The sequence below is a fragment of the Bos grunniens genome, chromosome 6 (assembly GCF_055505025.1).
Source record: "Bos grunniens cultivar Pamir isolate PY7600 chromosome 6, Bosgru_T2T1.0, whole genome shotgun sequence".
Lineage (NCBI taxonomy): Eukaryota > Metazoa > Chordata > Mammalia > Artiodactyla > Bovidae > Bos > Bos grunniens.
The window spans coordinates 98,943,030-98,956,624 of NC_141170.1; the positions used below are offsets into that span (position 1 = coordinate 98,943,030).

Genomic DNA, 13,595 nt, shown 5'->3' on the forward strand with positions numbered 1-13,595 from the left:
AATCTAGACAGTATATTAAAAAGCAGAGACATTACTTTGCCAACAAAGGTCCGACTAGTCAAAGCTATGGTTTTTTTTCAGTAGTCATATATGGATGTGAGAGTTGGACCATAAAGAAAGCTGAGTGCCAAAGAATTGATGCTTTTGAACTGTGGTGTTGGAGAACACTCTTGAGAGTCCCTTGGACTACAAGGAGATCCAACCAGTCAATCCTAAAGGAAATCAGTCGTGAATATTCATTGGAAGGACTGAGGCCGAAGCTTCAGCTCGAATACTTTGGCCACCTGATGTGAAGAACTACTCATTGGGAAAGACCCTGATGCTGGGAAAGATTGAAGGCAGGAGGAGAAGGGGTCACATAGGATGAGATGGTTGGATGGCATCATTGACTCAAAGGGCATGAGTTTGAGCAAACTCTGGGAGTTTGTGAAGGACAGGGAGTCCTGGCATGCCCCTTCCACGGGGTCGCAAAAAATCGGACGATGATTGAGCGAGTGAACTGAACTGAGGGCAATATAGAAATTATAAAAGCAACACACACATACACCTACTTTGAAAGATGTCCATTTCATAGAAAGAAAGCATATCTAGCCTAATAGTGAAAGGATGATATTGACTTAAATATGAACTCATATTTACCAGGACTTAATACAGCACATCTGCCTTAGCATGCTCAGGAACAATCTAAAGTCCTGAGCTCCTAGTGTGTTTGTGTGTTTGCTTTGTGTGTGTGTGTGTGTGTGTGTAGGTGTATCTGTATGTATTCTAAACTGCTGAAAATTTACATCAACAGGATAGATTGTGAGGAGGAAAGTGAGCAATTCTTTTATTTTAATTTTCCTTTAGCCACAGACTTTATTATTTGAATATTTGCAACTACTATTCTATACACAAATTTCAATTTCTTACAAAACTATATATCCCCTATTGTTAGATCCCATCACTCTCCATTTTATGCCGCACTTCCATCAAAAAGTATTTCCCCAAATCACCATGTACCTGATTGTGTGTTTTTGTTATTCAGTTGCTAAGGTTTGTCCAACTCTTTGAGATGCTATGGACCATAGCCTGCCAGGCTCCTTTGTCCAAGAGATTTTCCAGGCAAGAATACTGGAGTGGGTTGCCATTTCCTTCTCCAGAGCAATTCTTTTAATACGTTAGCATGCACAGGCTCCTACATACAGACTACTTAAACAAACAGTACCTTGTATTGAAATGCTGCTTGAAAATTGCACTAGCTTTTGCCACAGTCCTGCTGTGTGGGACTAGCTGACTGCATGTGCCCTTCTAGCCTGTTCTATAGCTTAAGAACTCGAAAAGAGGAAGAAGAATCACAGTGTGTAACTGGACAAACATCAAAGCCACATTTGCCTTGAGTTATTTTCCTTCCTGATTCTCTCATTCAGGTCAGGCATCACACACGCTACTACATAAAGGGGTAAAAGGCAATGTCAAGTGCTATGTAATTGTTGAGCTCCTCAGTAGCCAAGGCCAAAATGTTGCAGCTAGAGTGGCGTTTATGGGATGTGGGTTTTTTAATGACTTTTTTGAAAAAAAGATCTCTTACTTACTGAAACTAAAAATGGTCTTTTTTTTTTTTTTTTTTGCAATCTACATTTTTAAAAATACAGAAAGGCAATGATATTATAACTTCTGAAAGGTTTACTTTGAATTATAATCTAATGCAAACATCAAAGACAGTATTAAAGTGACAAGAATCATAGATTCTTCTACCAGAGTCTCCCTCAAAGCATCTGATCCAAGTACCATGTTCTAAAGCTAGAAAAATATCCCTATTATAAATTTACCTCCAGAAATAAACTTCTTTATCTTAATTATTTAGACTCTTCTATATGCTTAGAAGTAGTCTGACCAGCTATTTCTACCTTTGCATTGCAGGATTTTAATCAATCTCAAAAGTTTTATAAGTTATTTTGTTTGTTAAGGTTTTTATTTTTTTAATTATTGAAGAAACACTGCAAAACATAGAAAATCAAAATGAGGACATTAAGAACGATTGGTTCTTACATTCCAGAGTGAACTACTTTAACATGACATGAGTCCCTCACTTTCCTGCCATTTTTTCCTCTATACAGATACATGTTGACTGAAATAGGACAGCTATATATTTCCTGTATGTCAACTTGCTACCTCTTCATCAATACATTATGGACATCTCTCTATGTCAGTAAATATAAATCCATCTTGCTGTATGACTACATAATATTCTATTTGATGTATGTACCATAATTTAGTTTACCAAACTCTTACAGATACTTGAATTATATGTCTTGCAGATGACTTTATGTGTTCATTCTTACATAAAATTTTGAACAACAGTTTATTTTCTTTTGATGAATTTCTAAAACTGGAATTTCTAGATCAAAGTGTTTTTGATACTTATTGCCAGATAATTTAAGAGAAGTTGAACTAAGTTTTAGTCCTACTACTATGTATGAGTTGCCCATTTATCTACTACTTGCTAGCACTAGATAAAATATTTGGATCCTTACAATTTATGGCAATATCATAGGCCAAAAATAGCATTGTAATGTTTTCATTACCATTAAAAATGATCTTGAGCATTTTTATGTGTTTAACCATTTGTATTTCACCACTAATGAATTATCATTTTAATTGATTATTCACTTTTTTGGAGATGTTTGTCTTTTTCTAAAATATTGATAATGGCTCTTTAGTGAGTGTATTATCCATTTTTCTATCTTATGTACTGTAAATAATTTTCCTTCTTATTACTTGACTTTTAACATAGTATATAGTTGCTTCCAGGAGAAGGCAATGGCACCCCACTCCAGTACTGTTGCCTGGAAAATCCCATGGATGGAGGAGCCTGGTAGGCTGCAGCCCATGGGGTCGCGAAGAGTCAGACATGACTGAGCAACTTCACTTTCACTTTCCACTTTCATGCATTGGAGAAGGAAACGGCAACCCACTCCAGTGTTCTTGCCTGGAGAATCCCAGGGACGGGGGAGCCTGGTGGGCTGCCATCTATGGGGTTGCACAGAGTCGGACACAACTGAAGCGATGCAGCAACAGCAACAACAATAGTTGCTTCTGTTTATGTTTTTATCTGTTCAGTTTTACAGAGCTAAATTTTAAAATACATTGATCACTTTTTTGTACTGTAGCTTTTGGATTTTGTATCTCACTTAGAAACTTCAAGTTTGTTTTTAAACTGTAATCCCATGTTTTCACCAAAGGTCTTGTATAGTTTCATTTTTAACATTTAAATTTTTGATCTGGAAATTATTTTGCTGTAATGAATTAATTTTTATTTTTCTATATGGTTAGCTAATTATCACAATACCTGATATTGAATAGTTCCTCTTTTCTACTGAGGAGGAATGTCACATTTACCATGTACTTAATTTCCATACATACCTGTATTTATTCCTTGATTTTCTATTTTGTGCTTGATTTTCATATGTCCATACCAAATTGCCTTCATTTTTGTAGTTTTATATTTTGATATCAGGTATAACTAATCTCTGGGCTTCCCTGGTAGTACAGTAGTAAATAATCCACCTGCCAATGCAGGAAATGTGAGTTTGATCCCTGGGTCAAGAAAATCTGCTGGAGAAGGAAAAAGCAATCCATTCCAGTTTTCTTGCCTGGAGAACCCCACGGACAGAAGAGCCTGGTGGGCTACAATCTATGGGGCCTCTAAGAGTTGGACATGACTTACCGACTAAACACACAAACACACACACGCATACAACTAATCTCAGCTTAGTATTCTTCCTTTTCAAAATTTTCTTGAATATTCTTGCATGTTTCCTTCTTTAAAAACATTCTCTTTTGTTAAAATTATATCTACTCATGGTTTATAAGGGCTTCCCTGGTGGCTCAGATGGTAAAGAATCTGCCTACAATCCAGGAGACCTGGTCCGATCCCTGGGTCAGGAAGGTCCCCTGGAGAAGGCAATGGCAACCCACTCCAGTATTCTTGCTTAAATTCCATTGACAGAGGAGCCTGGTGGGCTACAGTCCATGAGGTTGCAGAGTCAGACATGACTGAGTGACTAACACACACATGGTTTGAAAAGCCCAATAGTTCTAAAAGTTATAAGAAAAATAGTAGTCTACTGTATAGCACAGGGAACTATATTTAATCCCCTTGGATAAGCCATAATGGGAAATAATATAAAAAGAATGTATATATGTATATAATTGAGTCACTTTGCTGTACAGCAGAAATTAACACAATGGTGTAAATTAACTATACTTCAATCAAAAAGTTAGTTAATTTAAAAAAGAAAAGGAAAAGACTAATCCCTTTCACTAATCCTTTTCCCCTTCCCCTAAATGCTCCTCACCAGAACTCAAGTATATTCATTTAGTTGACAATTTTGGTATTTATTTTCATGACTCTAAAAACACATTTGACTCTTCCTTCTTATGTATTCACTTCTCTCTATGGAAGACAAGAATTTATCTTTCTTCCCTAGCTGATCTCCACCACACACACACACACACACACATATCCTTCTCACCTCTCCATTCTCCCTATGGAGTTACATTATAATTTGGATAAGAGCAATAATTAGTGTTTGAATTGTTATACCTGAGTAAATTTCTTTTCAGAGATAAACCTTGGAATAAACAAATACTTATTTTGCTGGGAATTAACTATTATCTTTTTCCCCTTTACTTTTCTTTTCTTTGTAATCATTAATGCCAAACTCACAGCTAATCATCTTAAAGTCAGCCTGATGAAATTTGTAGGCTATCCATTTCATCTCTCTGTAAAACCCTTTCCTAGAGACTTCTGACCTATTGAGTTTGGACAAATTACACTGGACATCACTAACTCCCCTTGCCTGGAAAACTCCAAAGACAGAGGAACCTGGTGGGCTACAGTCCATGAGATCACAAAGAGTCAGACACAACTGAGCAACTCAGCGCATACATACAAACTGCCATACCTAGTTTCTCTTTGTCTCTTGCCTGTTTTTAGTAGAGGACATCCTTCAATAATTTCCTCTATTCATCAAAGAATACATGGGAAGGAAATGTTAAGAACCTTTACATCCAAAAGGTCATTATTTTACCCTCACACTTGACTTATATATAGTGTGGTTTGGAATAGAATTCTAAATTGAAAATCATTCATCTTCAGAATATATAGGTAATTCTTCATCATTTCTAACTTTCAGTGTTGCTACAAGAAATTCAACGGTTTTTCTGACTCCTAATTGTTTGTAACTGCTTAGTTTACACGTTTCTCTGAAGGACTGTAGGCTTTTCTCTTTGTCCCTGATAATTTGAAGTTTTAATAATTCCGAGGTGTGAGGCAGTTTCATTCACTGTGCTGTGACCTCAGCAAGTTCTTTCAAAGCGCTAACTCATTTGCATTGAATTATCTTACAGACGAATTCCTTCCCATATGTGCCCTCTTCTTTCTCTCTGGGACTTATTATTTTGATATTGGACCTTTTAGGCTGATCCTCTAATTTTCTTATATTTTCTTCCATTTCTGCATTTTTGCTCTTCCCTCTAGAAAGTTCTTGAACATTTTCTCCAACATTTACGAGTTTTTATTTCTGCTGTTATCCTTTTAGTTTCCAAGAGCTCTTCCTTAATCCTCCAAATGATCTCCCTTATTTGTATAGCACCTTAAGAATTACACTGTTTCTTAAAGAGGTTTCCAACTGGTTCTTTTTATTATAAAACCCACACCCTTCTCCCTTTACTTCCATATATTTTCAAGGACTCTAGTTAATGAAACTTTGGAGGACTGATGAAATAACTACTTCATATTACTGGTTCTTTCTGGTCTGCTATGTCAATTACCGTTTGCTCATCTCCTTTAAATCTTCTAAGATTTGCTAGTGGTTCTGTATTTATTTTCAAAGCTATTTTAAAATTATGACAAGTGCTATTTGTTTATTATTTGTGCAGCAATATATAGTTTCCTCTCAAGTTGACTTATGATGTTTTTAAAGAAGAGTAAATGGAAAAAAATTCGATAGCAGTATGGATGGTTTGTAGCTTCTGTTGATTAAATATTAAATTTAGGATTCTTGTGGCCATAAAATAGAGGAAATTCAAAGTAGTTTGATCAATAGCTACATGATTAGTTTTCTTTTCATTTTCTCCTTCATATTAAGAAATATAGATATATCTCAGTGTTGAATCTGATTTTTTGTTTTCATCATAGTTTTTACATTGCTAAATATCACTTTAATTTTCATTGTGCAACTGTTTTCTTATACTTGATGCAAAATCTTTATAGCAAAACTGGATGCTTCTAAAACAAAGCCAGCTGTGTTTACTTGACTTCGTAATTTTTTGATAATAATTTGTAATGAGATTAGTGTAGCTACTTTTGGTACTAAATATTTGCCAAAGTGTTCATGATAATGTAGAAGAATATGAAACATAATTACAATTTAATAACTACCTTAGTTTTCAGCACAACATAAATGGGGAATTGTGATGCATTTGATTACTTTCTAGGGGGTAGGCTAGTGATAATTGGCTGCTTGGCTAAGAAAGTTATATCACATATAAGACTCATCTACCTTGCACAGCTGTCAGACTCAGTCTTACTGGGAGGAATTAGACTGGGTAAGAATTGTGGCACTGAATGCCTGGAGCGTCATTATCTAGTAATACATTCTATCTTTTCTACCACACTGCTTGTCTGTGTAATGCAGGTATCAGAGCATCATTGCTCATCACTTGGGCAACTGTCCAAAGTGCTTATCTTAAGACAAAGGTGTCTGGGAGATTTCTCACTTTTGAGAAAAATTTTTTTTAGTATTCACATTTGTGATGCTTTTAAGAGAAACAGTTATTATTTATAATTGTTATTGCTTTCATTTGAAGCCTGAAAGGGAGAGAATAGAACTTTTATGCCAAAGAGTGATACAAAAAAGTAATGATTAGATTTGGACAGAACTAAAGGGCCTAGGTTGGGTTTTTGATGGATCCTGATAAGGGAAGAAGGAGAGCAGCTCAAAGATACAAGTACATTCTTTAATATATCTGGGGATTTACTTTTCGTAATTAAAAGTTTTAAAATATGTGTATAACAATAGACCACACTGATAAACTATCTTAATAAAATTGACTTTATTTGATCAAATTGTTTGATTACATCTACCTTTTGATAGTACTTTCAGTGATTTGAGAAGATTAAATAAACTAATCCTGTGCCGTGCTGTGTTGCTCAGTTGTGTCTGACTCTTTGTGGCCCCATAGACTGTAGCCCAGGCAAGGATACTGGAGTGGGTTGCCATGCCCTCCTCCAGAGGATCGTCCCAACCCAGAGATCAAACCCAGGTCTCCCACATGGCAGGTGGATTCTCTACCATCTGAGCCACCAGGGAAGCTCAAATTAATATCTGTGATAGTAAAAAGAAAAACTCAGAAGAAATCTGATCATATTCATAAGGATAATATGATTTCTTCTACTCAAGTTAGTACCTTCCGTATTCCTGACTTGTTCTTATTTAAGGAAATTATTTCTATTTAAGTGTCTAAATTGTTGTATTATTGATGAACTTACAGTTAAGATATATAAGGCTGCTATAGTTCAGATTCAAAAGTTCTGCTATTGATATAGCAGTTAGAAAATATGTTTTTAGTTATTATTTTTTAGTATTCATAAAAGATTACATATTTTCCCATCCATTTTACCCAGTCCTCTTGGAAACCAATAACATCTCTTTCTCCTTCTCCTTCTTTCCCTCATTTCCTCTTTCCACCCTGTCTCCTTACCTCCCTTCCTTAGTAGATTTGGTGCATATGAGTAGAAAGTGCAAGATAAATCATACTAAAGCAACAGTTTCTCAATAAAGTGGGCAAGAATGTATTGATACAACAGAGAAAAGACAGTGTCTTCAGCAAGTGGTGCTGGAAAAGTTGGATAGCCATATGTAAATCAATGAAGTTAAAACACACCCTCAGACCAGATGGGCTTCCCTGGTCGCTCAGTGGGTAGAGCATCTGCCTGCAATGTGGGAGACCTGGGTTTGATCCCCGGGTTGGGAAGATCCCCTGGAGAAGGAAATGGCAACCTACTCCAGTACTCTTGCCTAGAAAATTCCATGGATGGAGGAGCCTGGTAGGCTACAGTCCGTGGTGTCGCGAAAAGTCAGATATGACTGAGCAACTTCACATCTCATACCATACACAGAAATAAACTCAAAATGGTTTAAAGACTTAAGTATAAGACAAGACACCATAAAAGTCCCAGAAAAGAACATAGGCAAAACATTCTCTGATGTACATAGTACCAATGTTTTCTTAGGTCAATCTCCCAAGGCAGTAGAAATAAAAGTAAAAATAAACAAATGGGATCTTATCAAACTTATAATCTTTGAAAACTGTAACCAGCAAAAGAAACCATAAACAAAATGAAAAGACAACCTATGGAATGGAAGAAAATATTCACAAATGATGGGACTGACAAGGGCTTAATTTCAAGGTATACTAATAGCTCACACAACTCAACAACAACAACAACAAAAAAAAACACAAACAAACCAATTTTTAAATATGGACAGAAGATTTAAATAGACATTTCTCTAAAGAAGACATATAGATGGCCAATAGACACAGGAAAAAATACTCAATGTTACTAATTACTAGAGAAATACATATCAAAATCAATGAAGTACTCTTTCACACCAGTCAGAATGGCCATCATTAAAAAGTCTACAAATAATAAGTGGTGTAGAGAGTGTGGAGAAAAGGAAATCCTCTTACACTGTTGGTGGGAATGTAAATTGGTACAGCCACTGTGGAAACAGTATGGAGATTCCTCAAAAAACTAAAGATAGAGTTGCCATTGGATCTAGCAATCCCATTCCTGGGTAGATATCCAGACAAAACTATAATTTGAAAAGATACATTCTCTCCCATGTTTATAACAGCACTGTTTACAATAGGCAAGACATGGAAACAACCTAAATGTCCATCAACATATGAATGAAGAAGACACTATAAATACACACTGAGTAATGGAATATCAGTCAGCCATAAAAATGAAATAATGCCATTTGCAGCTACATGGATGAATCTAGAGATTATCATGCTAAGTTGAGTAAGTGAGAAAGACAAAGACAAATACCACATGATATCCTTATATGTGTCTAAAATATGACCCAAATGAACTCGACTATGAAACAGAAACAGGCTCACAGACTCACAGAGAACAGACTTGTTGTCAATCGGGAGGAGAGTATAGGGAAGGGAAAGACTGAGAGTTTGGGGTTAGCAGAGGCAAACTATTATATACAGGATGGATAAACAACAAGGTCCTACTGTGTAACACCAGAACTCTATTCAATGTCCTCTGATAAACTACAATGGAAAAGAATATGAAAAAGAATATATAGGTATAACTGAGTCACTTTGTTGTACAGTAAAAATTAACACAACACTGTCAATCAACTATACTTCAAGAAATTTTAAGCTAATAAAAAGCAATTCTTTACTCCCTTGCAAACCTTTAACATTTATTTTGGTTTTCCTTTAAAAAATGTTGTCTTTTGGGTTGATTCACCATTTGTCTCTATGGATACCAATTATTTTCTCAACATGTAAATAAAACTCAGTCATTTATTCAGGACTACTGTGCAAGTTTTTTGGGGAAAAAGTTCAATGTAAAATAACAGCACATTACAGAAAATGTAAGTAATCTATTATTTCAAGCTACAAATATTCATTGAGAGAATATTATATGTCATGTTGGACATATAATGGTGACAGACAAATTGAATATAAACTGATCAATAGAGAAAAAAAGACAATTCCAGATAGTGCTAAGTGCTGTAGTGAAAATAAAATGAGCACATGTGACAGAGTGATTGGTGTGTGTGTGTGCACCATATTTGCACTTATGTGTGATAAATTTCCTTAGTTTCTGATTTATCAAATGAAGAGTTCAAATAGATGATCTCTGGGGTATCTTCATTTCTTTTCTAGTGATGTAACTTTGCTAACTTTGTTCCAAGTTTTTAGATCCATTTCACCATTTCAATTATGTAGTCTGTTGTCTACCCATAAAGTACTTGAAAAATAATTGAAGAATGAAACATTCACCCATCAGAATTTGAAAGCCATGTCTGTCTGTATTCTCTGTCTTCTAAATAAAAATCTAAAGGAAAACCAATGAGTATATCTTTCCATCAGAAGGGGCTCAAAACACAATTTTCATCCATGTTCCTCTTACAGTGTCTCTTTTTTTGCCTCTTTGCATAAAGAGGCTTTTAGAAACCACTGATTTCTGGCTGAAAAAAAATGAATCCAGTTGGTTGGACAATGGATGTCCAGTGGACAATGGCATGATCAAGTTTGTAGCTTTTTCTTTTCCTGTAGACTTCTCGGCTAGTGGGATTGACTCTAGGCTCATCTCAGAAGCTCTGAAGGGGATAGCCAGGGGTGAGTGCTCACTTTTGTGTAGCCATTTGAAGACCTGTGGGCTAAGAGGAAGTCCACATGGAAAGGCATTGTGTACTAGTAATGATCAGTGATAGTCATGGCATTAATAATATCTAGAGAAGTATTGCATTTATTGGAGAAGGAAATGGCAACCCACTCCAGTATTCTTGCCTGGAGAATCCTAGGGATGGAGGAGCCTGGTGGGCTGCCGTCTGTAGGGTCACATGCATGTATTGGAGGAGGAAATGGCAACCCACTCCAGTATTCTTGCCTGGAGAATCCCAGGGACAGAGGAGCCTGGTGGGCTGCCGTCTATGGGGTCGCACAGAGTCGGACACGACTGAAGCGACTTAGCAGCAGCAGCATTGCATTTATTATAAATCTCTTTTGGGGACTGTGGTGGAACCTCTGGAACACTGTAAGTTTAACTTCTCAATTTGGTAGAAGAAAGAAAACAAACTTTGTGTTTAGATTTTTAAATGATGACTTTATTCTCCTCACTTAATAATATCAAAAATAACATCAAGAAAATGCATTTTTCTTCGTTGTCATGGAAAAGTGCAGTCTAAAATTGTTTCCCACTATTATTATAAAGCCTGTTATTTAAAAAAAACCTGTAAGTGGAACATAGTTGGAAATCATGCTTTCAGTCCTTTTAGGTAGACAAATATACTTGTTTTCTTTTAAATTTTGTTTAGAAGTAGACTCTTTCAGCCTTGCTTCTTTCTGTCACCTATTGCCCTTGCTTCATTTAGAAATTGAACATAGCCAAATCAGAGAAGAAAAGGGTGAAAATCATCTTCAAGATTAATCATAAAAAAAATCACAAAAATAAAAAGGAGTTAAGAAGACAAATGTTTGTGAAACTGATATGATGTATCTTTATTGCAGAGGCAAACCAAACTTACTGGACATGGGCTCTTTGATGATCAAGCCAATTCAGCGAGTGATGAAGTACCCGCTATTACTGTGTGAACTCCGGAATTCCACCCCTTCCTCTCACCCAGACTTCCAAGCACTGGAAGATGCCTATGCCGCCGTGAAACACATTAATGTAAACATTAATGAACTCAAAAGACGAAAAGATTTAGGTAAGAGGAGATATGATGAAGTGGGAGTTTTGGGTTGAAATCTTCTGTTTATCTTTTGGAGGATCAGAATGTGTCAGAAGTTACAGAAGGTGCCGTGATAATGATCATTTTATATCTAGAGATACAGGCCAGGGAGGAGAGGATGGTTTTGCCTTTCTAGCTAGGTTCTGAAGAAGATCACGAGACACAAACTTTGACAACTTTTCATCAAACAGCCCTACACTCAACCTCTTTTGACCACCACATGCCTGGTGACATATTATGGGCTGAAGAAACCTACAGCATATGATCCTCCTGTTCTTGGTGTTATATATATATGGCAGAAGGAATGGCCAGGTAGTTGGGAGCAGTGAATAGCTAGAGCTGAAAAGCGGTGGTGAGAAAGGTGGATACAGGGAGGATGACCTGGCTAAACAACAGGCTTATTTGGTTCTGGAACACAGAGAATGGGTATTTTGGGCAATAATTGCTCCATGAAGGGAGCAATTATATTTCTTTCTCAGATTAACAAATTATTCTTAACTGTTCATTAGCTAAGAGGTCAAGTGTTAGTCACTCAGTTGTATCCAACTTTTTGCAACAACATGAGCTATAGCCCGCCAGGCTCCTCTGTCCATGGGATTTCCCAGGCAAAAATACTGGAGCAGGTTGCCATTTCCTACTCCAGGGGATCTTCCCAACCCAGGGATCGAACATGGGTCTCCCACACTGCTGGCAGATTCTTGACCATCTGAGCCACCAGGGAAGCCCAGCTAAGAGGTAAGATTCACCTCTCAAGGAGAATGTAGATTTTAAAACAGGAAGCACAATTAGATGGTTTCTATCTTCTCAGAGTTAGCAGTGCATTGGGGTAGACTATGGGTCCTCTCTCAGTGTGATTTGTGTCCATAAATTCTTAATTGGCTTTGTAGTTCTAACTTTAAATCTCAGTTCAACATTTAGAGCAATGGTAGAACTGTGGAGCTAATTGATCCAACCACTGTGTTTATTTTTATTGCCTTTATTTTCTAATTTTTATTTTAAAAATTGTATGTATTTGTATTAATAAATTGTAACTATAAAGAAGAGCATAGAGTGAAAAGGGAAAGTTGCAGAACAAAAGATGCCATAAAAAAATAGCCCATAAACAAAGGATTACTATCTAGAATATATAATTATTGATACTAAATAAATAATAAAAATATTCTAATACAAAAAATGTTAATAATAAAAATGAGCAACTCACAGAAAAAAACCAATACATTTTTAAATGCTAATATCCACTAGTAATCAGGGAAATGCAAATTAAAAACATAATGACAAGTGTTTTCAGCCCATAAGATTGGCAATGAGATTTTTAGTGAATAATGTTAAGTGCTGAGTATTAGTTTGCAGGTAAGAATGTAAATCCTAAAGGAAATCAGTCCTGAATATTCACTGGAAGGACTGATACTGAAGCTGAAACTCTAATACTTTGGCCACCTGATGCAAAAAGCTGACTCCTTTGAAAAGACCCTGATGCTGGGAAAGATTGAAGGAAGGAGAAGATGGGGAAGACAGAGGATGAGATGGTTGGATGGCATCACTGACTCAATGGACATATGTTTGAGTAAGCTCCAGGAGTTGGTGATGGACAGAGAGGCCTGGTGTGCTGCAGTCCATGGGGTTGCAAAGAGTCAGACATGACCGAGTGACTGAACTGAACTGAACAGAAGGATGTAAATTGGAATCACCACTTTGGAGAACAATTTGACAATACTTATTAAGTTGAAAATGCATACACCCAAGACACAGAAAATCAGTTTCTAGATATTTGAGAAACTGGCTCATATGCTGGTGGAGAGGTATACAAGTAACTAGCAATGTTCATAATAGCAAAAGGAAAAAAAAGAAAGAAACAAGCACACAAAGAAAATGGAGAGTGGCTTCCATATTAATTCAGATAGATAAACTGTGTATTATAAACTACGGTACCATAAGAGCATAAAATTAAAGTACATGTATCAGTTGGATAAATCTTGAAAACACAATGTTGACTTTTTTAAAAAAGTAAACTAGCAAGTGACAGAAGAATGAATGCAATATGGTACCATTTTTAAAAAAGACTGAAAA

The 13,595-nt window shown here is 36.2% G+C and overlaps 1 protein-coding gene across 2 annotated transcripts in view; it reads left to right on the top strand.

Annotated features, from left to right (window-relative positions):
• ARHGEF38 (Rho guanine nucleotide exchange factor 38) overlaps window positions 1-13,595 on the top strand; it is a 151,745-nt gene that overhangs the window by 108,701 nt on the left and 29,449 nt on the right. For both annotated transcript variants that reach the window (XM_086406904.1, XM_086406905.1), the window contains exon 6: window positions 11,305-11,504. In XM_086406904.1, coding sequence (XP_086263030.1) covers window positions 11,305-11,504 — 200 coding nt within the window. The remainder of the gene's footprint in view (window positions 1-11,304; window positions 11,505-13,595) is intronic.